Source organism: Panthera tigris, chromosome E2 (genome assembly GCF_018350195.1).
Source record: "Panthera tigris isolate Pti1 chromosome E2, P.tigris_Pti1_mat1.1, whole genome shotgun sequence".
NCBI classification, from domain to species: domain Eukaryota; kingdom Metazoa; phylum Chordata; class Mammalia; order Carnivora; family Felidae; genus Panthera; species Panthera tigris.
Genome location: NC_056674.1, coordinates 58,050,355 through 58,075,961, shown reverse-complemented (window position 1 = coordinate 58,075,961; position 25,607 = coordinate 58,050,355). Strand labels below are relative to the sequence as shown.

The window sequence follows — 25,607 nt, the reverse complement described above, 5'->3', positions numbered from 1 at the left end:
CGCCCTTGGAGCTCAAGGACCGTCATCCTTCAGGCTTCGCTGCGGGCCTCCCCAGCGCGGGGCACAGAGGAGGCATTCGGCGCCAGCTTATCGTTTTGGGTTTTAATCGTGGCAAAATGTACGTAACATAAAGTTCGCGCTCTTAACCATGTGTAAGCGGACAGTGAGGGCCGAGACATCAAGCGCACTCACGCTGTGTGCGGCCGAACCCGCCTCCCCTTTGCGGACCGGAACTCTGCCCCTGCCCGCTGCACACCCTCCCTCCCCGCCCCCTCTCCCAGCCCCGCCTGCCGCCGCCCTTCCTTCTGTCTGTGTGAAAGCGCTTACCCCGGGCACCCGCGCACCTCATCTGAGTGGGTGGTACAGTATCGGTCCTCTTGTGACTGGCCTGCTTGACTCAGCATGATGTGCTCAGGGCATGATGAGCATGATGTGCTCAGGCCCTCCTTTTTCAGGCGGAGTGAGAGTGCCTCGCGTGCAGAGGCCACGTTTGGGGTATCCACTCAGCCCCCCACGGTCCAGGCAGGGCTTTGGGTTGCCGTCCCAGCACATCTCTGACAAGTAAACCGAGGCCTTGGAGGAACCTCTGGGGCCCAAGCAGGGGAGGATGCCCGGGCGCTGGGGACCACACCGACGCCCTCTCTCCCCTCCCCGGCAGGGCAGCAGGCCGAATGCTCCTGGCGCTGGGAGCCTTTCAAAGGGCCACCTCCAGCCTGGCCCCCGAGGAGCCACCTGCCGGGACAGGGGCAGTGCCGTCGAGGGAGGTCTGCTCGCGTATTTTTCACTGTAGCTCTTAGGGGCGAGGCCTGCCACCAGCCACACCAGCCTCTCACAGCCGTGATCCCTGGAGGTGGCAGGCCACTCGAGAGGGACAGGCAGCGGGGCGGGGGAAGCTGGGCACAGGACCCGCTCTCGGTGCTTCACCAACACCACCCAGGCCGTCCTCCTCTGCGGAGCCTGAGTTTGACTCTTGCCGCCAGGGCCGTGCGCAGTGCACGCAGTTGTCCACCTTACCTCCTCTGCCCTCGCCGCCCGCAGAGGCGTGCCGTCACCCGGCCGTGGGGCCGAGACCCGTACGTGTTTAGTGTGGGCCCTGCGCGTCCTTCCACGCTCTGATGCCTGTGTCGCCTTCCGCCAACAGTTGGTCTTGGGTCATTTCCAGCTTGTTGTGTTTGTAAATGGTGCCGTTTTGGTCATCTTTCATTTCCGATTTTGTTAACTGTTATTTCCTTTTTTTTGTTCATTTATTTTTGAGAGCGGGAGAAAGGGCACAGCTGGGGAGGGGCAGAGAGAGAGGGAGACAGAGTGAGAATCATGGGACTCGGACCCACGAACCGTGAGCTCGTGACCCGAGCCGAAGTCGAACGCTTAACCGACCAGGCCACCACACCGCCCCTAAACTTACTACTTCTTTGGGATAAATTCCAGAAATCCGAGTGACCCAGTCACATAGTTAGGATCGATGGTGAATTCTTGATCAGAACTTGATGAGAAGTCCAAAACCAGGGTGCCCGCAGGGTCGCCACAGGACCTCCGGAGGCTCCAGGGGAAGGTCCTCCCTGCCTGCCTCTGTCCCCACATGGCCTCCTCCCTGTCTCTGTGTCCTTCCTCTTATGGAGACACCTGTCCTTGCACTTAGAGCCAGCCTTAAATCCAGGATGATCTCATCACAACGTTCTTAACTAATCACATCTGCAAAGACCTTGTTTCCAAATAAGGTCGCGTTCCAGGTGGATGTGGATATGGGGGACACCTGTCACCCCACTGTGAGTCACTTCACCCCTGAGCCCCTTGCGCGAGGGGTGGGAGCGTGCCCTTCGGTCTGATGGCAGAGACCCCGCCCGAGGCAGGAGCTGGTGAGGGTGTGGTGTGGGAAAGGAACACGTCCTGGTTGCCTGTCCCCAAGGCAAGTGGGCACAGAGGAGCCCTGGGAGTGGGGTCCTGCTGCCCGAGGGCCTGGTGGGAGCAGCCGTGGCGACTGGGAGTGCTCCACTGTCCAAAGAGCTCCTCCCTCGTGCCCTCTCATCCAAGGATCCAAGGTCAGGCACATGGCCTGCCTCCCCGTGAGCCAGGAGCTGCTCCTGGAATGAGTTCCCCGGATTTGCCTTTTAATCCTCACTACAGCTGGGCAGCGTACGTAACTTCGCAGATGGGGAGACCGAGGCACAGGCCCCGGGTCACGTGGCCGGGCAGGAGGGGCGGGCTCAGCAGGTGGCAGGGAGGGGTGCGTGGTTTCCCCGTGCCTGAGCGTGGGGTGGCGCTGCCCGGGAGACAGCACGGTAGGGCTGTGTGGTTCTCGGTGGGGTCCCCAGACCTGCAGCCTCAGCGTCATCTGGGAACCGGTCGGACGTGTGAGACCCTCCCAGACGACTGAGTCAGAAACTCGGGGAACGGGGGGGGGGCGGTTAACAAACCCTCTGGGGATTCCGGTGCCTGCTCAAGTTGGGGAAACACTGGTGACGGGGCTCTGGGGTTAGAGAGAGCTGAGTTCGGATCCCAGGTGTGCCCTAAGTGCAGCTTTGTGAAAATCCTTTCCTGTATCGGAGCCTCAACTTCCCCATCTGTGAAGTGGATTGATGAGTGAGGACATCGCCTGGGCCAGGTTTTGAGAGTTGGAGATGGTACCCAGCAGACAGGGCTCCCGGGCCGGGCTGGTCCCAGCCGACTGTCCTTCTGGGGCCACCTGGGGCCAGGTGGGGCTGGGAGGAAAGGGGACCAGGAGACGGAGACTGCGTCCAGAGTTGGTGGCTTGGTCAAGTGTCTTAACGACTGTGTTTTAGAACAGTTTTAGATTTACAGGAAGTACAGTTTCAAATTTACAGTTTCGCCGAGAGTTAGCACACTGGCCCCTTCATCCGGGTCAGCAGATCAGTCCCGACAGGTTAGTATAGGTAGAGTCCATGCTTTGTTTGGGTTTTCCTCCATTTGCCCCTCAAGCCCCTTCGCTGTCCCATGAGCCCACCTTGCAACGACTTGTCACATCTCCTCAGTTTCCTCTGGTCGTGAGGGTTTCTCAGAAGCTCCTGTCTTCGTGACCTTGACCATCTTGAGGAGGACCGGCTGGCTGTTTGAGAGGACGGCCCACTGTTGGGATCTGGCCGATGTTGGGGTTTTTAGTCTCTTCTGAGCAGGTGACAATGGTGATGGTGGGGACAAGGGACACGGGCATGCCCTCCCCGGCGCCCCCGACTGCCCAGGGCATTTCTCCCTTGCAGGGGAATTGAGCAGGGGCTCAGAGCCTCTCCCCCACTCGGCCTGTAACCCAGGCATGGGGTGGTTGGGGCTGGCAGTCAGGATGCCCATTCTTCCGATTGGTGTCGGGAGGCCCAGGACTCACTGCGGGTCCCGGCGCAGATGAGAGTCACTCCGCGGCCCCGTCTAGGGCAGACGGTTGGTTCCAGCCACCCGATGCTGCCGGTGGGGTCCGTCTGGGGACTGTTGATTGCACAAACATTGATTGCATCCCTACTGTGCGCTGACCCAGGGCTGGATACAGGGCTTCAGACAGGAGCAAGGCCGCTGTGCAGCTGGGGGAGAGAGGGTGAGAGATAGAGAGCGAGCGAGACTGAGAGAGAGAGAGAGCGCGACCCTGGCAGCAAGCAAGCCTGCGAGAGCTGGTCTGGGAGAGAGTGGGGAAGGAGAGCGGAGAGGAGCAGGTGCTCAAGGAGAGAAGAGGCCAGGTGGGAGGGGAAGAGGGCAGAACTTGGGCTTTACTCCAGTGGGGGCTGGGAGCTCCATGAACAGGGGGTTGTAAAGGCCTCCATTCAGCCAGTACATTTTCAGCAGTTTTCAGAAAGAGTTAGAGGCTTTATACCTTTGAAAGGAAGGCGACAGGTGGGGCTCACATGGGGACAGAAGATGGCCAAGGTCAGTGTCTCCGTTTACCGAGTGTTACTGTTCCTGTCTGTACAGTGGGCTGCGGCTTCCCGCCCATGGGGATCCTGGCGGGGGGGGGGGGCTACCCTTGCCGCCTACCCCTGCACCCCCCTTCCCATGGGGGACAGAGCCCAGACCAGCACTGTTCTGGCACAACCTTCTATCTGTGGTTGAGTGTCTGTTACATGCCAGGCACTGCACCGGACCCCAGGGAAGGGCAGTGAGCAGCTCAGAGTCCCTGCCCCCACGTAGGAGAGGCAGAAAGGAGTGTGTGAGCACGAGACCCAGATGGGTAGATTTTGCAGTGACGGCAGTAAAGGGAGGTAAAGTGGGGACGAGGCGGCTGAGGGCCTCTTGCCGTGCGTACGTCAGAGCCAGCCATGCAGAGGCAGTGTTCCAGGCAGAGGGAGCAGCAGGTGCAAAGGCCCTGAGACAGGAACATGTTGGGGGAGCTGATGAGCACTGAAGAAGGGCGTGTGGCAGGAATGAGGGGCCAAGCAGGAGGAGGTGAGGTCACGGGGGCAGGCAGGGGGCCATGACAGCTGAGCCGTGGGACCCAGAATGTCTTTTATTAGTCACAGGAAGCAGGGAATCGGTGCAGACCAGGGGTCAAAGCATCCCCTGCCCTTCAGAATCACATGGATGGCTTTCAAAATGGTGCAGCCCTGGCTCGTTCCCGGGGGGGTTAGGACTCAGCTGGGGTGTGGGCCCTGGGCACCAGTGTGTTTACGAAGCCTTCCAGCTGATTCGCCTGTGCAGCCCAGGGTGAGAACCACCGTTCGGATCCAGTGTCCTTGCTTTTCAGGTGGAGCTTGGGCTGGGGACTGGCTGTCCAAGGCGACAAGGTTAGCTTGGCTGGAAACCCAGAAGGCAGGGGCTCGGAGGGCGGGGAGACCCCCACCCATTCAGAGGAGGGGTGGGTAATCAGAGCCGGTCTTAAATGCTGAAGCAGATGGCAGTTCATCTGGCCGTGCCCTGTCCCCGCAGGAGAGCCCGCAGCCCTCCAGGCTCATGGCCAGGATCTAGCCCCGTGTCCTGCTCAGGCTGACCCCACCTGCACCCTGCTGTCCTAGGGAGGAAGGGAGGGGTTGCCGGGAGGGTCACAGTCAGGTTGCCCGGCCTGGGGTGCCCTGAAGGACCCATACCTAAGGTTGGCCGTGGAAGCCGGTGGCCCGAGGGCAGGCTTGGGCTTCTGAGCACCAGCTACGCCTCCACAGTCCCACCTGCTTGGACGCACCTCCAGGGCTCTGTACCTGAGATGGCCCCACACAACTGTCCTAGATCAAGGGGGACGGGCCTTTTACCTGCCCATCTACCGGACGAGGTGGAGGGCTACGCCAGGAGGGGCATGACCTTGGGCAGAGCCGAGATGAGGGGAGTGTGGGTGTGCCTGGCCCTGAGCGCCTCGATCGCCACACCTCGGCCCCTCCCAGCTTGACGGAGGGTAGGCCCTAGGGGCCCCTCAGCAGGCAGCACTCCAGGTGGCTGGGGACTAGCCTGGTCCTGGGGGACAGGGCTGAGCCACAAAGGGACGGGCCCTGAGGACACCTGTCCTTGAAGTCATAGCCACCCCCACAGCCGGCCTCAGCTCCTGGCGGCCCACCCTGGCGTCCTGGCCGTGGGCCTTCCACGTGTGGGTCAGAAGTGTGGGCCATGCAGGCGAGAGCACGAAGATGTGAAAAAGGACCGGCCGCTCTATCTGAGCAGCTGGAGAACCACACGCACGGTTCAGTGAAAGGAACAAGGGGCGGGATGGGGGGGGGGGGGTCTAATACCACCACTCGGTGGGAAAAAGGAACAGAATTTGCGTGTGCAGACAGAGAATGTTCTGGAAGGAAGGGGACTCACAAAGCAGTCACCACGGCTGTCTCAAAGTGAAGAAGCCTTGAAGAACAGGGTGCCTGGGGGGTGAGCTGAGAGCAGAACCTGGCGGGCTGGACTCCAGCTGCCAATGCTGCTGGCCTGGGAGGGGGACCAGCTAGACCCGGTGTCCCCACCCCAGGACTCTGTAGGGTTCACTGTGGGCTTCCCTGGGCCCGGTGATCACAATGGCCCACCTCTCTCCTTCCTACTACCTAAGTCTGTCTATGTTAGCCTTCCTTAGAAAGTGTTTTCTCTTTTTTATTGCTTTATTTTCTGAGTATATAAAGTACCTCCATGGTACAGAATGTAAAATGTACCAAAAAATATGTTGGAAAGGGGCGCCTGGGTGGCTCAGTTGGCAAAGCATCTGGCTCTTGGTTTTGGCTCAGATCTCACAGTTCATGATCTCACGGTTCATGGATTCGAGCCCCGAGTTGGGCTCTGTGCTTACAGTGCAGAGCCTTCTTAGGATTCTCTCTCTCTCTCTCTCTCTCTCTCTCTCTGCCCCTCCCATGCTTTTCTCTCTCCCTCTCTCTCTCTCTCAATCGATCAGTCAATCAATAAACTTAAAAAAAAAAAAAGAGGATATGTAGTAAAGAGTAAGTCTGCCCTTACCTCTATCCTGACCACCTGCTTGGAGCCAGCCATGGTCACCGCTTCCTTGCGTCGCCTTCCAGAATATTCTATGTCTTCATGCGCAGACATGGTCTTGGGCGTACTCCTTTTCTTTTTCCAACGCGAGTGGTGGCAGTCGACCTGCCGTTAGGTAGCAGCGCGCCTGCCCTTGTCGCGTTGAGAGTGTTGCCACGTGGCCTCAGGAGTACCCACCGCGTGGGGAATGACTGAGCTAATGTAGCGCGAACGGCCTTTGTTTTCCTCGCTGGTCTCACGGGTGCAAAGTGGTATCTTGGGGAAGATTATGCGTCGTATCTTTCCTGAGAGAAAGGTCTGCGTGGACAGAGCAAAGACACAGGCTGTAAGGGAGCCGCTGGGTGGAGTTTCACGCACCGGCCCACGGCCGCGTCCAGAAACAGAACGGTCCCCTAGGACCACTCCCCCGACCCCTGACGGCACCGATAGCTTCTCCTGTGCCTGATCTTTACCTGCCCGAGACCTCTGTGCGTGTCACCTGTCACCTGTCGTGTGGAGCAAGCAGCTTTGCGCTGCCCAGGCCACGCCTGAAACTCGTCTGAGACCCTCTCTGAAGTCACCGGGGAGCCCCGTGTGTCCCGGGGCCCAAGGCGGAGGCCTCCGTTTCTGTGAAGTGAGGGCTGGTCTGCCCCCCCCCCCGCCCCAGGCGCCAACGTGAGGACCACGGGGGACGCTCTGGGGCAGAGCTGGTGCAGAGTTTCCTGTGTGTCAGCCTTGCATGTCCTGGGTCACCACCCAGAACTTTACAGCCGTCACGGTGCTGCCTCTGGTAGGATGGGCGTGTGCTGTGGGCGGTGGCCGTGTGATCAGGGGCAAGTGGGATGATTTGTCTTTGCCTCCGTTTCCCCCACCCCCTCAGGGCTGTGGTCTAGATAGTCCCAGGCGCGGCAGGCCCTCTATACGAGGTGCTGGGGGGTGGTCCTCCTTGTCTTCTCCCTCCACGGAGGCCAGTGTGCCCTCCGGCCGTGGGCGCCGCCACCCCTTGCCTGTGCAGAGCAGCAAACGCTCTGAGAAGGCTCGCTGCACTTGCCCTGGCATCAGGGTGTGCAGGGCAGTGGCAGGCAGGTAGCTCTGTGCCCAGCGGGCGCCAGATCCTGGAATGACGTGTGCCTGTCCTCAGGGCCCAGGCTCCCCAGGAGCTCACATGTTTGCTCAGGACAGTCCCGCTCACCGTCTGCCTCTGGGACTGGCAGGCATCGACTCGTGCGGTGGCCCCAGTGGCTGTGCTGACAGCCCTAATGATATGGCCCCGCCCACTAGTGGCCAGCGGGCCCCCACACACCTTCACTGAGCATCACGTGTCCTTACGGGAGCCCTGCGGGTTACAGGCCAGTCTCCTGGGTGAAAGCTCGCATCTGTGTCCTAGTAAGGGAGGCCGGGGCTAGCCCCCCTGCTGGGCACAGGGCGGCCCCCTCCACAAAACACAGCCTGTCCCAAACGTCAGCGGTGTGGACGCAGAGGGGCCTGGAGCTGCACATGCCAAGCATTTCCCGGGCCCCGGGCCCGTGCCAGGGGCTCTGCCTGCTTTCTTTGACTTTGTTCTCACCGCACCCTCAGCCCCCTGGCCGAGACCCAGGGAGCCTTCCGGAGAGGCTCGGGGCCGGGAGCCCGCCAGAGTCCGCCCTGGCGCTGGGGGCAGGTGGGCGGGCCGAGGGGGGCTGAGGGTGGCGGCCCCGTCCACCCCACCTGCCTGCCCTTCCCTCTCTCTGGCGCGTCTTCCCGGGCTCTTGCTCACGCAGTTCATCCCTGACGCAAGCTGGGGCTTTTTCCTTAATTAAAAAGAGATTTAAAACATCCACTGCTGTCTCCACTGGGCCCAGGCTGCCTGGAAAAGGTAAAACCGCCCTCACTGCCCTGGCCTCATCCGTAATCGTGCAAGGCTTTCTGCTTAATTGGAATGAAAAAAAAAAAAAAAAAATGAAGTGCGTCTGGAACCCTTGGAGGCATCGGTCGGCTTGTGTTTTGAAAGACCTGCACTCAGTCCGACATCCGGTCAGGAGTTAGTGCTGGCCCCAGCGCACCCTGTTCCTGCCCCGGGGCCTTTGTGCAGGCTGGGGCTGACCCAAGTGCCCTCACCTTCCCCGCCTTTCTCCTTCCACTCTGTGATCAGCCTCTCCGGGCATCCCTGACTCCCACCGTCTAACACTATCCGGGGGGCTCCTTCCCATCATCGGCTTCTTAATACTGACCTCAGGCTCCAGACAGTATTCGATTTGCTTCCTGGCCCCCGGGAAGGCAGGGTCCCTGTCAGTTCCCCCATGACCCAGGCTGCGGTCCCTGACTCCTCTGTACCTCAGTGTGTGCATCCAGAAGATGGGCTTCTCACGCTGTCAGCCTCCTTGGGAGGACCAGATAACTTCCCCCGGGGGGGGGGGGTCACACGCCCCCAGATGCAGCAGCGAGAGCCCTCCCGCCCTCGGCCTGAAACAGCGGAGGGGCCTCTCTACTTCCTTCCCGGCTGACCCTGGAATCTTCCGGGTCTCCCTTCTGCACTGGGTCTTGGAGGTGGAGGAAGGCGCTGAGAAGCACGTGCCGGGACCCTTCTGTTCCCTGCTGTGTCCCCGGCCCCCGGAATGAGGCCCAGCACACAGTAGGTATACACTACGTGCCTGCCCACCGAGCACCTCCCTGGGCCCGGCTCTGCGCTGCAGGGGACGGGAGCGTCGGGGGAGAAGGCCGGGGCCAAGCCAGGTGACGTCACGGCCGGCCAGCAGGACGGAGTCAGACTCCGTTTTCCCTCGTTCCCCAGCCGGTGGCCATTCCAATCCAGTTTGGAAGACGCGCCTCCGGGTGTTGAGTTGGAACCAGGAATATTTTGTCAGAGCCGCCCCCACTCCAGCTGTCCCTCGGCGGGGGTGGGCTCGGGGGCCTGTGAGCAACAGCCGGGTGGCACCCGCCCCGCAGGTACTTAATTCGGGCTGAACCAATGAGCGAGTGCTAAGGGTAGAATCCCGTGCTCCTGGTGACCCCGTGTGTTTACCGACTCTGGGTTTCTCCCCTGCAAACGCACTTAATGACCGCACCCCCCCGGCTGATCGCAGCCCCCACTGTGGGTCCTAGAGCCCTCAGCACCCCCTGGAGGTGGAGGCCATTAGTTACCTCCATTCGGAGGGGAGGAAACCAGGCCCAAACAGGTGGAGTCCCTGCCAGCTGTACCAAAGCCCAGGCGTACGTTCTGGCCCCCGCGACGTCGCAAGCCCAACAGTCACGCTGTGCGCTACGGGGTCTCCAAGCTGGGTGCCGGCCCATGCGCCATTTTCAAAAGAAGCAGCAGAGGGCGCCCGTGAGCCATGATGCCTGCTGCAGGCAGCAGGTGTCGGCTGTGGCCTCTGAGTGGCCTGGGTCCCCGCCCCCCCCCCCCCCCCCCCCCCGAGCTGCAGAGGAAGGGGCCCTGGCCCGGGGAAGCTGGGGCGTCCTGAGCAGGGCACAGGCCTGGCTCGGGGCTTCTGAAGGCTGGGAGGTGGTGGCTGACACCAGAAGGGGCAGGCCTGGAGCCACGCAGCCTGTGCGCATCCTTGGCACCTTCTTTCCTCGCCTGGAGAGCAGCCAGGGTCCTAGTATCCACCCGGGGGGGGGGTGACAAAGCTGCAGTGGCCCCCAACCCGGGGCCCCCCCAGGCCCCAGCCAGCTGGTCACCCTTGGCCATTTCCTTGACACTTGGCCGGCCCGTGCCCCACACCAGTGTTTCATTCCTATGAACTGGTATTAACCCTACTTTTATGGCGGGGAACTAGGCCCAGAGTGGTGCCGCTGTGTCCCCACGGTCACCCTAGCCTGGGGACTCCCTGCCCTGGCTGTTGAACTCACCTGGACGCTTTTAAGAATCCCGGTGGCCCAAGTACAACAGCGAGATCAGGTTCCCTGGGGGTGGGGCCCTGCATCAAACTTCCCAGATGAGTCCCCGTGGGGCAGCCAAGATGGGAAACCACTTCCCTGGAGCCGGGGAGAGAGCAGAACCAGGTTCCAGGGGGATGTCTGTCCGGCCCTCGAGCACAGCGTTTCCCCATTTCACCCGCTCCCACAGGCCGGGGTTTGGCTGCCTGGCCTGCTCCTTCTCCAGGGCGAAGAACAGCGTGTGGCCCAGAGCAGGGGCCCAGTCAAGGTCAAGTGACCGCCAGTCCCCGCCCCAAGCTTCCTGCACAGGCACCCCGAGATCTTTCAGTATTGCTGGGGTGCTGAGATCTGCTCCCAGTCCCCTGCCTCTTCGGGGCCTGGCCCCCTGGAATCCCAGCCAAACCCACCGCTTTCAGGAAATGGGCTTTTAATGGCCTGAGGCGGGCACATAATTAACGAGTAACAATTCTGGCTTTAGCACAAATGAGCTCCTTGTCTGGGGCACGGTTGGCATTTGTTTTTAATCCCCAAAGTAGACTTTATCTCCTGAGAGCTTTTTCCCTCTGCTGGAGGCTGGGCAGTCCCCGGGGGTGGGGGTGGGGGGTGTCGAGAGGTTCTGGAGTCCTGCCCTCCCTCTTTCCGCCCTCTGCCCTCCTCCCTCTCACCTCCCCTCCCTCCTCCCTGCCTCCAGCATCTCTCCAGGGCCCACTGAGTGACCTTATGCTTCTCGATTAAGAAAGTGGGCTTTGTCGCCAAGCTCCCAGAACCCGTTAAAATGCAAATGTGGGGGCCCTGGGAGGAGTGTGGCTCTTCTCCATTAGCATTTTATTTTAGAACTTGGGAATATTCTCGGAGGAAGGGGCCTTGAAGACAGAGCAGGGAGGCTCCCTCCTGTTACAGATAACAATAATCAGAGTCTCCTTTTGTTGCCAGCACCCCATGAGACGCTTTTTATGGATGATCATAGAGAAAGCTAACAGGGATGGGGCACACTCTAGGCCCCCCCCCCCCCCGGCTCTCTGGGCAAGCGCTTTACGTGAATTCATTCATTTTCTCCACCCCCACACCCCTCAGAGGTAGGCGCTGTCCCTATAGGACAGCAGCCAGGTTTGGGATTTCCTTCTTGTCTTCGGCATCAACTGGCCTCAGGCTTTTGAGGTTCTGTTACTGCCTCTTAGGACCTCAGGCGCGTTCCAGATCCAAACTCCCTGACTTCCGGATGGTACAGGGCAGGGACTGGCGAACCACAGCCAAACCCAGCACGCTTCCCGTTGTTGCAAATAAAGTTTTATTGAAACACAGTCGCACTCATTCATTTGCACCCTGTCAGCGGCAGCTCTCCTGTGCTGATGGCAAGGTTAAGCAGTTGCAACACAGACTGCATAGCCCCGGAGCGAGAAATATATGTACCGTCTGGCCCTGTGCGGAAAGCTTGCCAGCTACATTGTATCGAATTACAAGAAGCACCGGGTCTTGCAGTCAGGCAGATTGGCTTTGGGCTGGGATCCTGGCTAGCTGTTCAACTGAGTGCAGGTTCTTCTTCCTCTCTCTGGTCCTCCGTCTCCACGTCTGTGAAATGGGGCTGGTTAGACTTGGCACCTCGCGGGGGAGCAGTGAAGACCGAAGGAGAAGTCTGGCACGCAGCAAATAACCTGTGAATGTCAGTGATTACCAGTGATACAGGAGGGCCTCCTCCTGGAGGCTTCCTTTTGTCTGTTTTACATCCCGGCTTGTGCTGCTTTAAGGGAGGCTTGCAAAGCACGGCTTTAGATCAGGTTGGCAGCAGCCTTGGTGGGTGCTCCCCAGGGACTCGTAGTCTGGTGGGGAGATAGGGTCTCCGCCTGCAGGATAACTGGCCTGGCAGAGCCGGAAGAGGGGGGCACGGCACCACCCCAGGGAGGAAATAGGATCAGGGTTCAGGATGGGGAGGGGCCTGGGGCGTCGCTGCGGCCGTGAGTTTGGTCTGAGTGCAGAAGGAAGCCGCGTGGGGCGGGAAGGCTGCCGCTGGGAGCAGGCCGTGTGCCAGGACAGCCTCGCCCCAGCCCGCGGAGCGGGGTCCGACCACCCCGCTTTGTCAGAGAGAACAGGAAGTCAGAGGGAACACAGTCCACAGGACACCCTCACTTCTGACACCAGCTGCAGGTTCAGGAGTTCGATCGTTCCCCGGAAGGACAGAACTCACGGGAAGGTCTCATACTCGCGGTTACGGTTTATTACAGGGAAGGGACACAGATTCGAGTCGGCCAAGTGAGGCGGTGCATAGGGTGGAGTCCAGGAAAGTTCCAGACGGAGCTCTCCTTGTCTCTGCCCACCGGATCACAGAGGCGTTACCTTCTTGGTACACACGTGCGACACGCACACGCACGCTCGCACACACGGAGTGGTGCCGATCGGGGAGGATCTCCTGAGCCTCGGTGTTCAGAGTTTTTAGTGGGTGTTCCGGGTTGAATCGCGTCCCCCACCCCCGCCCCCCGATTCACTTATGGGAGTCCTAGCCCGCAGTACCCTAGAACATGACCTCATGTGGAAACGGGGTCGTTGCAGACGTACAGTTAAGAACAGGTCACACTGGATTGGGCGATGGTCCAATGTGGATAATTACGGATTATGCTCCATTATGACTCGTGTCCTTACAAAAAGGGAAATTTGGACACAGACACACAGGGAGAAACCGTGTGAAGAAGAAGGCGGAAACCGGGGTGATGTGTCTGTGAGTCAAAGAATGCCAGAGGTTGTCCGCAAACCACTGAGAGCTGGGGAAGAGGCCTGGGACGCTGTCTCCCTCGTGGCCTCTCAAGGAGCCAGCCCTGCTGGCCCCTGGGTCTCGGACCTCCGGTGCCCAGACTGGGGGAGAGTCCAGTTCTGTTGATGGAGCCCCACGGTCCGTGGTGCTTTGTCACAGCAGAGGACACGAGTACATTGAACCCCATTGCAGAGGCTCAGTTGATTGTCCATGTGGCGGGTCTGTCTCCAGTCCCTTTGGGCATCACCCAAAGCCCATGTGGCTGGACTCTCCAATGTGCCCAGGGTCCCCAGACACACAAAGGCTCTCCCGCCAGGCCTGGCATCCCAGGGGCTTAGAGATCACCTCCCGGAAGCCGAGAACAGAGGCCGGACCTCTTTTGGGGCACGGGTAAATTCTTCACCACACAGGGGCCCGGAGAGGAGATGTGATTTGCCCAGGGTCGCACCGCCAGTGAGCAACCGGCCGGACTCAGAGCCCGTGACTTCGCCACTGTGCCGGCCACGGGCAGCTCTTCTGAGCACAGAGCCCAGGCCCCGCTGCAGATGGGCCAAGAATTCGGCCTCATTCCATTGCTTCCGGTCATCTGAGGTTCATGCTTTTGCGGATTTGGACAGACTGTCTCTGACAGACCAGGCACGAGCCGCCCATCAGAGGAACACCCCTTAGGTGACCAGAGGCCGCCCTCAGAAGCCCCTTGTGGTTTTCCCACAACCCAGAGGGTCTGGCTGTCCCCACCGTGCACCTGCTGCCCCTTCCTCCTATGGTCGGGGCAGGCTATGTGGACTGTATCCGTTTCCAATCCTGTGCAACAAACTGCCCTCCAACTCAGTGGCTTAGGCAGTATGTCGCAGGGTCTGTGGCTTGGGAATTCAGGAATGACCTAGTGGGAGCTTCTGGCCCCGGGTCTCTTGTGGGGCGACGTTTAAGCTGGCAGCCAGGGCTGCGGTGTCATCCAAAGGCTTGACTGGGCTGGAGGACCCGTTTTCCTGGTAGAAAGGAGGCCCCGTTCCTCACCGCACGGGCTCTCCCCCAACCCCAGCCCGCTGGCTGCTTGCTGGTCCTCGCAGCGTGGTGGCCGGCTTCCCCCAGAGTGGGAGGCAAGGAGCAAGTTGGCGTCCTTTGTGACCTCATCTTGGAAGCCCCACCCAGGCCTCCCATCATATTCCGTGTGCTGGAAGCCTTGCTAAGACCCTCCACCCCAAAGGGGAGGTGAATTAGACGCCACCTCTTGGGGACATGCCTCAGAGCCACGCCCTGGCCCCACAGGGGCCATCGAGGAGCCCATTTCCTCAGCTGCTGCTGTGGCCCTGGACCGAGATGCCTGAGCAAATGTCATCCCAGTTGGAGGCTGTTTGGGGTGAAACCAAAGGGGAGGGGCCCGGAGACCAGGATTTTCACACCCAGTTCGGTGGTGCCTGAGGTCCTTTGGCATTCACAATGTGAAGCACTCTGCTTGTTCTCTCCCAGATGCTATGCCGGGCCCAAGGGAATCACAGAGGAGGGAGTCACTGGCTGCCCTCCAGACGCTCACGGTAAAGGGAGACAGAATTAAGAACTAATGTCTCAATACAGTCTGATCAGTGCTGGAAGAAGGTTGAGGAGTGAATCCGTGTAGACAGACAAAGGAGGGAGGGACCGCATTTGCTGGGACGTCTTCCCCCAAAGAAGAGCCCAGTGCGCTGGGCTCTGAAGGGTGAATAGGAGCCCATTCCCTTGGTAAAGAAAGAAAGAACATTCCAGGCAGGAATTGGGTCGGGAGCCCAGGGTTTTGGGGAGCTGTGAGCAGTATCGGGAGTGTGGACCGGTGGCGGGGAACGAGGCTGCGGGTCGTTTGCGCCGGATCTTGAAGGCTGAAAGCTGGGCTGGGGGGTTGGCTGCAATTCGTGATCAATATCTCCTAACGTGTATTTCACGATTCACGGTTCTGTGAGATGGCAACAGGCGTTCCTCCAAAAACAGACCCCAAGATTACTTAAATTCAGGAAGCCCAGGGTGAAACTCAATTAAAGAGCTGCTTCCCTACTGCAGGACTTCTCAGAGCCTTTAATTCTCTAACATGCACGAGAATCCCCAAGAGAAAGATAGATTAGGTGGGGTCCAGTCAACATTCAAATATGTGCTATTCTCAAACCCATTTGGTCGTGGAACCCCGGGAGGCCGGTGTTCCAGGGAACACGCTTTGAGAACTGCTTGTAGCTAGTTGTCAAGAGGCCGCGAGGGTTTCGCAGGTATGCGGTATGATCAGGTTCGCGGTTTCTGGCAGAGAGGCTAGTTAGGGGCTTGAGGAGGGAGAGAGAAGGACGGCAAAGCCACCGAGGGATGATGGCATCTGCGGGCTTGTGATGGGTTAGTTTGGCTGGGACGTCGAGGGAGAGGAGAGAGTCAGGGTCCCCTAACTCGGACGGGAAGGACAGAGCAAGGGTGTGGCGTGGGTGACGTGGGTACTTAGTAGCAGCCACGGAGCAAGGAATCCACCAGCAGTAGAAGAAATGGACAGACTCCTCCCGGGAAAGCCCAGCTCACCTGAACTGACACAGGAAGAAACAGAAAACCTGACTAGCCCCGTGTCTATTGAAGACCCCAAATTCCTAATCAGAAAATCTTTGCACAGAGAAGATTCCAGACCCGGACGGTTCCCCTGGGGAATCCAATCAGATGCGTGAGGGAGAACTTGGGCATCTCCCAGACGCCCTTCCAGAAGGGGATGTGGGGGAGGAGTGGCCGCGTGAGGGGTTCCTTCCGCGCGGCAGACGGGCCGATTCTGGTTCAAGCTGCGCTCCGTGCCCCACTTTAGAGCCGTGTTCCGGGGGCCTCTGGGTATCAGACGTTGCTCCGGGCACCCGAGCCACGTTAGTGAACAAAGCAGGCGAAACTCAGTGCCCTCCCTGGGCGACGCAAGCTTGGACGGGCCGTTGAACTGCCCTGCGCCTCAGCGTCCCCCTGCGCGGAGCGAGGCCAGCACTCCCCTCCTTGCTGAGAGGCGGCGGTGAGGGAGGGAGGCAGGCAGCCCGCAGCCGGGGGCTCCCGGCGGCCACTGATGCTTGTCTCCCTGTCGTGTGTGTACGTGTGCGTCCCGCGGCCTGCCCTCTCAGGCTTTAAAATGTGTGGCGGCAGCAGCAGCAGCCATGACGAGGCCCCCGTCCTGAGCGACAAGCACCTGGACGTGCCCAACATCATCATCACCCCCCCGACCCCCACGGGCATGATGCTGCCGCGGGACTCCGGGCAGACAGGTGAGGCCCCCCGCCCTCGTGTGCCGTGGGTCTGAGCTCACGTCCCCACCTGCCCGGGGAGTGTTAAAAATGTATGCTTGACTCTGCGTCCGTTCTACCGTGGGCCCCTCGCGTGTACCAGCCTCAGCAAGATGTGGCATATTAAGTAATTAGCTAGACAGCCCCTGCCGGCAGCCGGGGCGAGTGATGGATGGGGCTGGGGGAGCCCAGCAAGGTAATGGATGGCTGTGCCTTCCCCCGCCAGCTGGGGACGGGTGCTCCGTCTTGCTGGCCACAGCCCTTCAGTGGACAGGACAGACCGTGTCTGGGCCGAGCCCGTCTCCGGGCCTTCTAGATACAGCTCGCTGCGGGGGTGGGGGGGGGGGTCAAGGAGAGAGACTTGTTCCCAGAGAGAGACGCGGACCCGTGTCCCCACCTGCCCCTCTGTGGACACTGTTGGAGCCTGTGGGACAACTTGTTCATTTGTTCATCGAAGAGATTTACCGAGCCACGCCCGCCCTAAGTGCCGAGGCTGCTGTCACGAAGGATAGTAATAAAAAATAATGATGACGTTAGCAGTAAGCACACTTTCTTGTGGAGTCCTCAGGGTAACTCTGGGTTAGGTCCTGGTCTCGTCCCCGTTTAACAGGCGGGGAAACTGAGGTCCAGAGAGGGTGAGACATTGGCCATACAGCTGGTAAGTGGCAGGGTTGGGATTCAGACCCAGCGGTGTGGTCCGGAGCTCGCTCTGTGGGCCCCAGGCCAGGCGCCCTCCCAGTCAGCGGCTGGCATCATTCAGCCAACCAGCCATCACGACATCAGTCCCGCCTGATGGCTCCTGCGGGGGACACAGACGCAAGGCTGACGTGGGGCTGGCGAAGTCTGGCGTGGGGGCTTGGATAGACTTTTCCAGAAGGGCTAAGCTTGGATCTCAGCTTGCCCACCAGGGTTAGAGGATCCGGAGGAAGCCACTGGACCCCCTCTGGGTCGAGCCCTGTGCAGGGACTGCGGCTGGGCCATTCTCAGTAATGACTCACACTGGGTCACATTCCTGTGTCCCCTTCCCAAGTGCCAGGCACCGGGCTGAATGCTTCTCTTAATGTCTCCTTCTCCTTCCAACCCTGAGGCTCATGAGTACCACCCTTATCTCTAGTTTACAGATGGGGAAACTGAGGTCCAGAGAGGGGCAGTGACTCACCCAGGGGCACACAGCAAGGTGGGAGAAGACCCAGCCTCCTGCTCCAGTGTCCAGAGAGCTCAGTGCGGGCTGCCGTTAGGCGTTCTTCCCTGCCAGCCTTGGTGTCCTCATCTGTAAAATGGGTTCGCAACCACCTTCCTGGCCCCCAGAGCCAATGTGGGTGTGGGGAGACTTAGGGTTACTTTATGAGGTCAGAGGCCCTGAGCTCGCAGGAGAGGCCCCTTTAAGCTTAAGCAGCTCAGGGGGGGCAGATCAGTGCAGAGACTGCCAGGGGGTCACCCTCCTGTCCTATCTGCTCAGACCCCGTCTCTCCGTGTTTCCCCTTGCAGAGAACGGAGGCAGGGGATCAAGGGCACAGACCTCGGGGTCGGAAAGCCCTGAATTCGGACCCCTGCTCTGTGGCCTGTCACCTTGTGACCGTCAGCAAGAGGCTGTACGTCCCCGAGCCTCAGTTTCCCCATCTGTAAAATGGTGCCTCAGAGGTTGGGGAGGATTCGTGACAAGGTCGGGGTCTGATTTCACGCCCTGCACAGTGGCCGTGTTGTTGATATTCCCTCCCCAGCGACACTTAGGGCTGGAGGAGACCACCAGACCTGGGTAGCACTTCCTCCGAGGCTGCTGGCTGAGTGATGATTAGATCCCGGGGCTTCCGCAGGTGGTGAGGAGCGGGGCTCCCCTGGCTGACCCGAAGCAGCTCTCCCCCTCTCTGGGCCTCAACTTCCCTCTCCAGGACGGCGGCATGGAGGTGTGGACCTCCCCGCCCAGCCCTGGGCTTGAAGGCCCCTCCGGAAAGATGCTAAGTCGGGGATGGGGCCCAGGGTAGAATGCCAGGGACCTCAGCCGGGGCCCCGGGCGAGCTCTGCGTTGGGTGTGGGTGTCACCGGGGCCCCCCGTCGGCATCCTTACCGCCACTGCCACTGTGCGGGGGGAGCCCGGAGATACTGGCCCTGGAGCTCTGCGTGCGGTGGGTGGCTGTCCAAGACGCTGATTCCTTCTCTTCCTCCTAGTCTGGCTGGACGAGGCAGGGCCGTGCCCAGAGGACGGAGACATAGACCCCGAAGCCTGAGGACGGGGCACGGGTCAGAGAGCGTCCTCCCCGGCTCCTGCTCCAGCCGCCCGGCTCCACAAGTCCCTGGGGGCGAGGCTGCCTGGGACAGATGCGCTGCGTCCCCTGGACGGGAAAACAAAGGCTCCTGGTGCCCGGCAGGTCGCAAGACGAGCAAGGAAGGAGCCCTGCTTGCGTCCGGAACCGTGTTTCCCAGGCCCCACTGAGCGGACCGGACCTCTACTGCCCATGCGTTCGTGCTGCCCCCGGAGCCGTGGCGACGGCCGTCAGGACGCGCTCACCCTCCCCGCGCCCCGGGCCACGCAGCCGGGCACGCGGGAGGTCCACACACGCTCAAGAACTCCTTGCAGAGGAGTGACTGTTTTGTACATGTGGTTTTACAGCTACCGAAACAGCCCAAAAAGTGGCTTATGATTTCTCTTTTGCATTATAAATAAAGGCCATCTGTAACGATCGGCGAGCCCGGCTGCTTGGGCTGGAGAGGAGACCAAGCACATGCGGGTGCAGAGGTTCCGAGGATCCCTCCACGCGGAGGGGCGGGGCGGGGCGGGCCTCAGGGGCCTCAGGATGGTCTCGGGCCCTCCACCTGCTCACCCGCCCGAAGTCACGTACCCAGCTCCGGCCTTGCCAGCTGTGGGATCCTGGTAATAATGCACGTCTAGGATGGGAGGCAGTGGTTTCGGGTTTCGTTTTTCTCAAGGACGTTAAGTTGCTAGTGTCCCCGTCCTGCCCCGTTCTGGTGGTGACACCTGTGTTTGGCTTCTACCCGACGCCGCGTGGCTTCTGTTGGTTCGGGTTTGCCTGCTGTGCTCGCCGGGCTCCCGAAGGCGCCGCATCTGAGCCGAGGCTTTGTGAGAAAAGAGTGTATTTGGAAGGTGATCCGGGAGCACACAGGGAGGGAGGGGGGTGGGAGGTACCGTGCTGGGGACTCCGCGACCCCTCGGGGGTTCGGTGATTGCCCAGAGGGACTCGCGGAACTCAGAAACGCCACCACGGACGTGTTTATGGTTTCTTACAGTGAAAGAATGCAGATTACCATCCGCCAAGGGCAGAGCCGACGAGGGTGGGGCCCAGAAGAGAGCGCAGGAAGGTCTCGTGGACAGCTTTTGATTCTCCCAGCAACCACGATGACGCACGCCCGGGTCCCGCCAGCCCCCGGAGCACCCTGAGCCTCGGTGTTGTGGTTTTCACCGGGGGAGGGGGTGGCCACGTAGACTTGGCTGGCCGCCCACGTGGTGACCTCAGCCTCCAGCCCCTCTGGAGGTCAGGCCGGTAGGGAGTGACTCAGGCTTACCGTAAATCATGCTGCTAGACTGCTCCTCGCGGCCCAAGGCTCCAGGTAAACAAAGACACTCTTATCGGGCAGGACATTCCAAGAGCCTAGAGGTCACCTCCCAGGAGCCCAGGGCAAAGGCCAGACCTCTCTGGGAGGTTCCTTGTGTACTGCACGAGGAGGGAGGCAGGGAAGGGAAGGAGCTGGCAAGGGGGTCCTGGAGCCAGTCACCCCTGGGGTCTCTGGGGAGGCGGTGTTGGGCCCCGTTCAGCGCCGTCCCCGCCCGAGGGGTGAGGAAGGGGGTCTGTGTCCTCCTCCTTTCATCTGGCCCTGGCCGGGCCCTCCGGAACCACCCGGCACTTGTGGCCCGGCCCCTGGCAGAGGCAAGGCTTGCAGAGGACCCCGGGTGCGCTGGAAGGCTGAGCGCCCCCGGGCACGGTAGGCCCACAGTCGAGGCCCGCTCGGCGGCTGTGCAGCCTGCACGGTCCAACGGTGCCGCGCTCAGGAGGGCCCACACTTGCTTGAAGGCCCTGCGGCCTTGCAATTCTCTTTTGGTTTCTTTAGTGTTTGTTTATCACTGAGAGAGAGGGTGGGGGGAACAGAGGATCCCAAGCAGGCTCAGTGCCGTCAGAGCAGAGCCAGACGTGGGGCTCAGACTCACGAACGTTGAGATCATGACCTGAGCCGGCGTCGGACGGACGGTCAACCGACTGAGCCACCCAGGCGTTGACCTGGATGCTGAACGAGGGCCCGCACGTCCGCTTTGCCTTGGGTCCTAGGAATGGCCTTCCCTGGCCCTGCTTCCCGCCCCCGTGGCCCTCGGTGCACTGAGATGCAGCTCGGGCCATCGGAGCCTCTTCCGTGGAGCCCACCCGGCCCCCCACTCCAATGGAAGGAACAAGGTCAAAGGCACATTGCAGAAAGAGCATAGGGATGGGGGATGGGGGCCGTTTTGGGAAAGCATAATCTGTCACCGCGTTCGTGCACTGCCTGTCCCTGGGTCCCAGCCCCGTGCAGTCTGGTGCTCCTCTACGACGGGCCTTGCCGGCTGGGAGCCTTTTCTGGCCCCAGCTCCACAGCACCCTGTCTGTCCCACCCGTCTCCTATGAGAGAGACGCCCTTTCCCTGTGTCATAATCACTGACGTGCAAGTTCTCAGGTGATCGGGCACCCCCGTCCACCAGCTGGGGCTGATCGTACCCACAGCCAACCCTCCAGCGCCCTGACACATGACCCTTAGAAAATAAAATTCCATGGGGCGCCTGGGTGGCTCAGTGGGTGAAGCATCCAACTCTTGATTTTGGCTCAGGTCATGATCTCACGGTTCATGGGATAGAGCCTCGCATCAGGCTCTGCACGGACAGTGCAGAGTCTGCTTGGGATTCTCGCTCTCTGTCTCTCTGTGCCGCTCCCCTGCTTGTGCTCGAGCTCTCTCTCTCTCTCTCTCTCTCTCTCTCTCTCTCTCAAAAAGAAATAAACATTTTTTAAAAATAAAGAAAATTCCAGAAGGTAGTGACACAGTCTCATACACCAGCCTGTTCCCAGAGCTCACAACAGGCGCTCAAGGTTTTTTTTATTTTTTATTTTTTAATGTTATTTATTTATTTATTTTGAGAGAGAGAGAGAGAGTGGGGGAGGGCCAGAGAGAGGGAGACAGAGAATCCCGAGCAGGCTCTGTGACACCGCAGAGCCTGACGTGGGGCTCAGTCCCGTCAAATATGAGTCCATGACTTGAGCCAAAATCAAGAGTTGGCTGTTTAACCGACTGAGCCACCCAGGTGCCCCAAGGTGCTTACTATTTAGCACTCATACAGCTAGCTGTGTCCCAGGCACACCTCGGAGCACTTTGAACTCATAAGATACTCTAGGAGGGAACGCTTAGAGATAGCGTATGAGTCAGCGTTCTTTTTGCTGTGATACTGCTGTGTAACAAACGACCCCTGCTATAGGACGAATGTGTACCCACCCCCCAAATTCATATGTTGAGACCTAATCCCCACTGTGATGGTATAAGGGGGGGGCCCTCTGGGAGGTGACGAGGTCACGAGAGTGGAGCCCCCAGGAATGGATTGACACTCTTACGAGAGAGACCCTCAGAGAGATCCCACCGTGGGAGGACACGGCCAGCTCTGAACCAGGAAGCAGGCCCTCACCAGACACCGAATGTGCTGGCGCCTTGATCTTGGACTTCCCGACCTCCAGAGCCGTGAGAGATCCGTTTCCGTTGTCGGTAAGTCATCAATCTCTGGTCTTCTGTTCCAGCAACACAAGCAGATGGACACACACATGCTGCCCAAACTCAACGGCTTGGAACAGCAAGCCTCCGTGTCTCACTCCCTGGTCTCTGGGTGGCCGTGAGGAGCTGAGCTTTGTCAGGCCGCAGCTGGATGCAAATCAGCTTTGTGTGTCTCCTGCTGTGGCCAGCCACCGCTCCAGTATGTTCTCGTGGAGGGCGTCAGGAGCACGCAGCACAAGCCAGGCCATGCAAGGGTATTCTCAGCTTCTGCTCCTGACTCGGGGGCCCCCCCAGGCCATGACTCTGGGCCCCAGGGGGATGCTGGGCCTCAGGGCTGGGGCTGCGCACGAGCCCTGAAGACCGGCTCAGTCTACAGGCCGGCAGGGAGCCCCCACGTCTCCCTGGGCACAGCTCAGAGGCCTCCAGCCCACTCAGCAACCTGCTGCGGCTAATCATGGCTTCATCCCAGGCTTTTAGTGCCCATGGCAACAGGAAGCGGGCTGTGAGCTGGAGCCCCGGCAGGAGGGGCTGGTCAGAGCCTGTGCGGTCCCAGGATGCTGGATGTGGCTTGCTCACAGGGGCAGGGTGAGTTCCCTTGCTCTCACGGGGCCCAAGGTGTCCACACCAGTCCTGGGCTTTTGGCCTCTTGTAGCTGGAGGCTTGATCGGTGCTAAAGCCCGCATCCTCGGGTGGCTGCCCACTGAGTAAGGGGACGGGGACCTTTCCTGGTGACATCTGCACCCAAAGCTGCAGTCAGCCCCATGACACTACTCACTGCCCAGCACCTGCCTCTGTCTTCAAGGAGGCTTTCTCTTCCCACAAGGGAGGAGCGAGGTGGAGGGGGCCTGTTCAGGGCAAGCTCTCGCCCAAGGAGGGCATGAAAATGGGGGGCCGGGCACCCCACTGCAGCCCTCATAGGAGCCGTGAGAAAGAATGGGGGGAGTGGGTACCAGCAAGGACCCTTTTGCTGTGTGATCTTAGAAAGTCACTTGACCTCTCTGAACCTTTTTTTTTTTTTTTTAACCCAGAAAGAGAGGATAATATGGGGAGTATCTTGAGGATTAGGTAAAATAATCTGTGTAAAACCCCTGCACGGTGCCTGGCACAGAACGAACAGTCAATGTTAGTAGTATGATCAGGCAGGTCACCAACAGCTCTGGGCCTCAGTTTCCTCATCCGGGGAACGGAGACAGTGCCACGGGCACCTGAGGATTGTGGGACATTGAAGGTATGAATATGGGGTGCACGGCAAGCATCTGACCCATTCTTTTTGTTTTTTAATATTTATTTTAAGAGAGTGCAAGCAGGGGAGGGGCAGAGAGAGGGCGACAGGATCCGAAGCAGGCTCTGCACTGAGGGCACAGAGCCCGACCCCAGGGCTCGATCTCACAAACCGCAAGATCATGGGCTGAGCCAGTTGGATGCTCAACCGACTGAGCCACCCAGACGCCCCTTCTTTTTTTTTAAGTTTATTTATTTTGAGAGCGAGAGAGCGCACGTGTGCGCGCGCACACACACACACACACACACACACACGAGCGGGGAAGGGGCAGAGAAGGAGGCAGAGAGAATCCCAAGCAGGCTCTGTGCTGTTAGGGTGGAGCCCAATGTGGGGCCCCAACTCAGCCACCCCGGTGTCCCCACCTGCCCGGTTCTTTCCAAGGCTTTCTCTGGAACAGAGGCAGGTGAGCTGGGGGCTCTCAAGGTCAGCTGCCAGGGCCGGGGAGTTCACACATCGGGGAGCACCCCTCATTCCCTGCGGATGGGAGTTGCGCACCATCACCCCCCGCCTTCCGTGCCCTTGTCCCCTTGGTGGTGTCGGTGAGGCATCCCCGAGGAACGTTCTGGTCTACACTAGTTTCTCGAACTTGAGTGTGCTGTCTTGAGTAGGGATCTCCTTCCAATGCGGATTATGTTTTGGGAAGTCTCGGATGTATTCGGCGACTGTGATCGTGTATTCCTGCTTCCCAGCCTGAGTCCCAGTCTGTCCCTGGGCGACCTTCAGCAAGTGACTTCACCTCTAGGAGCCTCAGTGTCCTTGACCTTCAAGCAGGGGTAGTAGCTAGGTTTGGGGGTGGGGGGAGTTTAAACGTACGAACACGCAGAACCTAGAACAATAACGTGTGGCCCCGGATCCAAAAAGTCCTCCAGGAGGTGCCCAATAATGCTGATGTTTGCAAAGCTGTGTTTGAGAAGAGCCACCAGGCCCACCTGTGTGGTCACAACCTTGTGCAGTTGTTCAGTTCTGTGTGGACCTGACCCTCCGTTGTGTAGCCGGGGCCTAGGGGTGCCCGAGCACCGGACTCCAGCGGTCCCCGACAGGCCAAGTCTGGCCGCCGGTCGCTGACAAAATCCAGAGGCAGAGACAGGAAAGGGATTTATTCCTCTGAGGCCGACACTGGGAAGACAGCGGACCAGCGGCTCAAAGACTCTCCAAAGTGCCGAAAATACTTCCAGTTTATCTCAGGAAAGTGTGGGGCAAAGGTGGGTGGGTGCGTGCAGGTAGGCAGTCAAGTCAAACGCACCACTGTCTGGGGTCAGTCACGAGAGGTCTTGCGGGCTGTCAGGGCTGATGGGCTTATCACTTGAGGGGACAGCTTCTGTTCCCATCACAGGATGCTCTGCCCTCAGGGTCTTCCGCCTGAGCGGAGAGAGGAGCTGGAAAGAACCCAAAGCAGCAAGCTTGAGGTCAGGGGCGCCTGGCTGGCTCAGCTGGTGGGGCGTGCGGCTCTCGATCTCAGGGTCGTGAGTTCGAGCCCCACGTTCGGCGTAGAGATAAGTTAAGAAAAAAAATCTTTTTGGGGCACCTGGGTGGCTCAGTCGGTTGAGTGTCCGAGTTGGGCTCAGGTCGTGATCTCACAGTTGGTAGATCTCACAGTTTGTGAGTTCGAGCCCTGCATTGGGCTCTGTGCTGACAGCTCAGAGCCTGGAGCCTGCTTCGCATTCTGTGTCTCCCCCTCTCTCTGCCCCTCCCCTGCTCATGCTCTGTCTCTCTCTATCTCTCAATAATAAATAAAAGTTAAAAAAAAAAAAAAAAGAGTCAGACACTCAGGAGCACCTGGGTGGCTCAGTCAGTTAAGTGACCTACTCTTGATTTTGACTCAGGTCATGATCTCATCGTTCGTGAGATTAAGCCCCGTGTCGGGCTCTGTAATGACTGAGAGAAGCCTGCTTGGGATTCTCTCTCCCTCTCTTTCTGCCCCTCCCCTGCTTATGCGCTCTCTCTCTCTCAAAATAAATAAGTAATCATTAGAAAAAAACAGTCGGGAGGTGCTCAGTCGGTCAAGCACCCGACTCTCAATTTTGGCTCAGGTCATGATCTCACAGTTTGTGAGTTCAAGCCCTGCATCGGGCTGTGTGCTGACAGCATGGAACCTGCTTGCGATTCTCTCTCTCTCCCCCTCTCTCAAAAGTTTAAAAAAAAAAAAAAAAAAGTCAGACGCTCAGCCTACTGAGCCACACAGGCGCCCCCAGAATAAAATCTTCGGAAAACAAAACAAAAAACAGTTTGAGGTCAGAATGGAGGCAGCCGAAGTCCTCTTTGAATTAAAGGCGGGAGGTGGTGGTGGTGGGGGGGTGCTTATATTTAGGTGGGGAGTGGGTGTCTCTCTGGAGCTGGTCTAGAATGATGACTTAGTTGATCCCAAAGCATG

General features: G+C 59.5%; 1 protein-coding gene and 1 long non-coding RNA gene across 10 annotated transcripts in view; one reads left to right on the top strand and one right to left on the bottom strand.

The window, feature by feature from the left end:
* The window catches only part of CE2H16orf74 (chromosome E2 C16orf74 homolog), a 30,337-nt gene extending 11,437 nt beyond the window's left edge, over window positions 1-18,900 (top strand). For 3 of the 7 annotated variants that reach the window (XM_042967995.1, XM_042967996.1, XM_042967993.1), the window contains 2 exons: window positions 16,063-16,203; window positions 18,388-18,900. In XM_042967995.1, the coding sequence (XP_042823929.1) occupies window positions 16,063-16,203; window positions 18,388-18,446 (200 nt within the window). In that variant the 3' untranslated portion in view covers window positions 18,447-18,900. Of the gene's footprint in view, window positions 1-14,170; window positions 14,503-16,062; window positions 16,204-17,013; window positions 17,503-17,709; window positions 17,814-18,035; window positions 18,126-18,387 lie in introns of those variants that run through there. The other 4 variants (XM_042967998.1, XM_042967994.1, XR_006211662.1 and 1 more) reach the window with 4 other exon arrangements.
* On the bottom strand, window positions 276-7,012 carry LOC122233984. 3 transcript variants are annotated; one of them, XR_006211663.1, is made up of 4 exons: window positions 6,843-7,012; window positions 6,355-6,687; window positions 1,406-3,527; window positions 276-1,274 (listed from the first exon to the last, which is right to left on the bottom strand). It is a non-coding gene; the product is annotated as an uncharacterized LOC122233984 (long non-coding RNA). The 3 variants fall into 3 exon arrangements; XR_006211665.1 differs by having other exon boundaries at window positions 2,963-3,527; XR_006211664.1 differs by lacking the exon at window positions 276-1,274 and having other exon boundaries at window positions 1,350-3,527.
* Window positions 18,901-25,607: the final 6,707 nt, after the last annotated feature.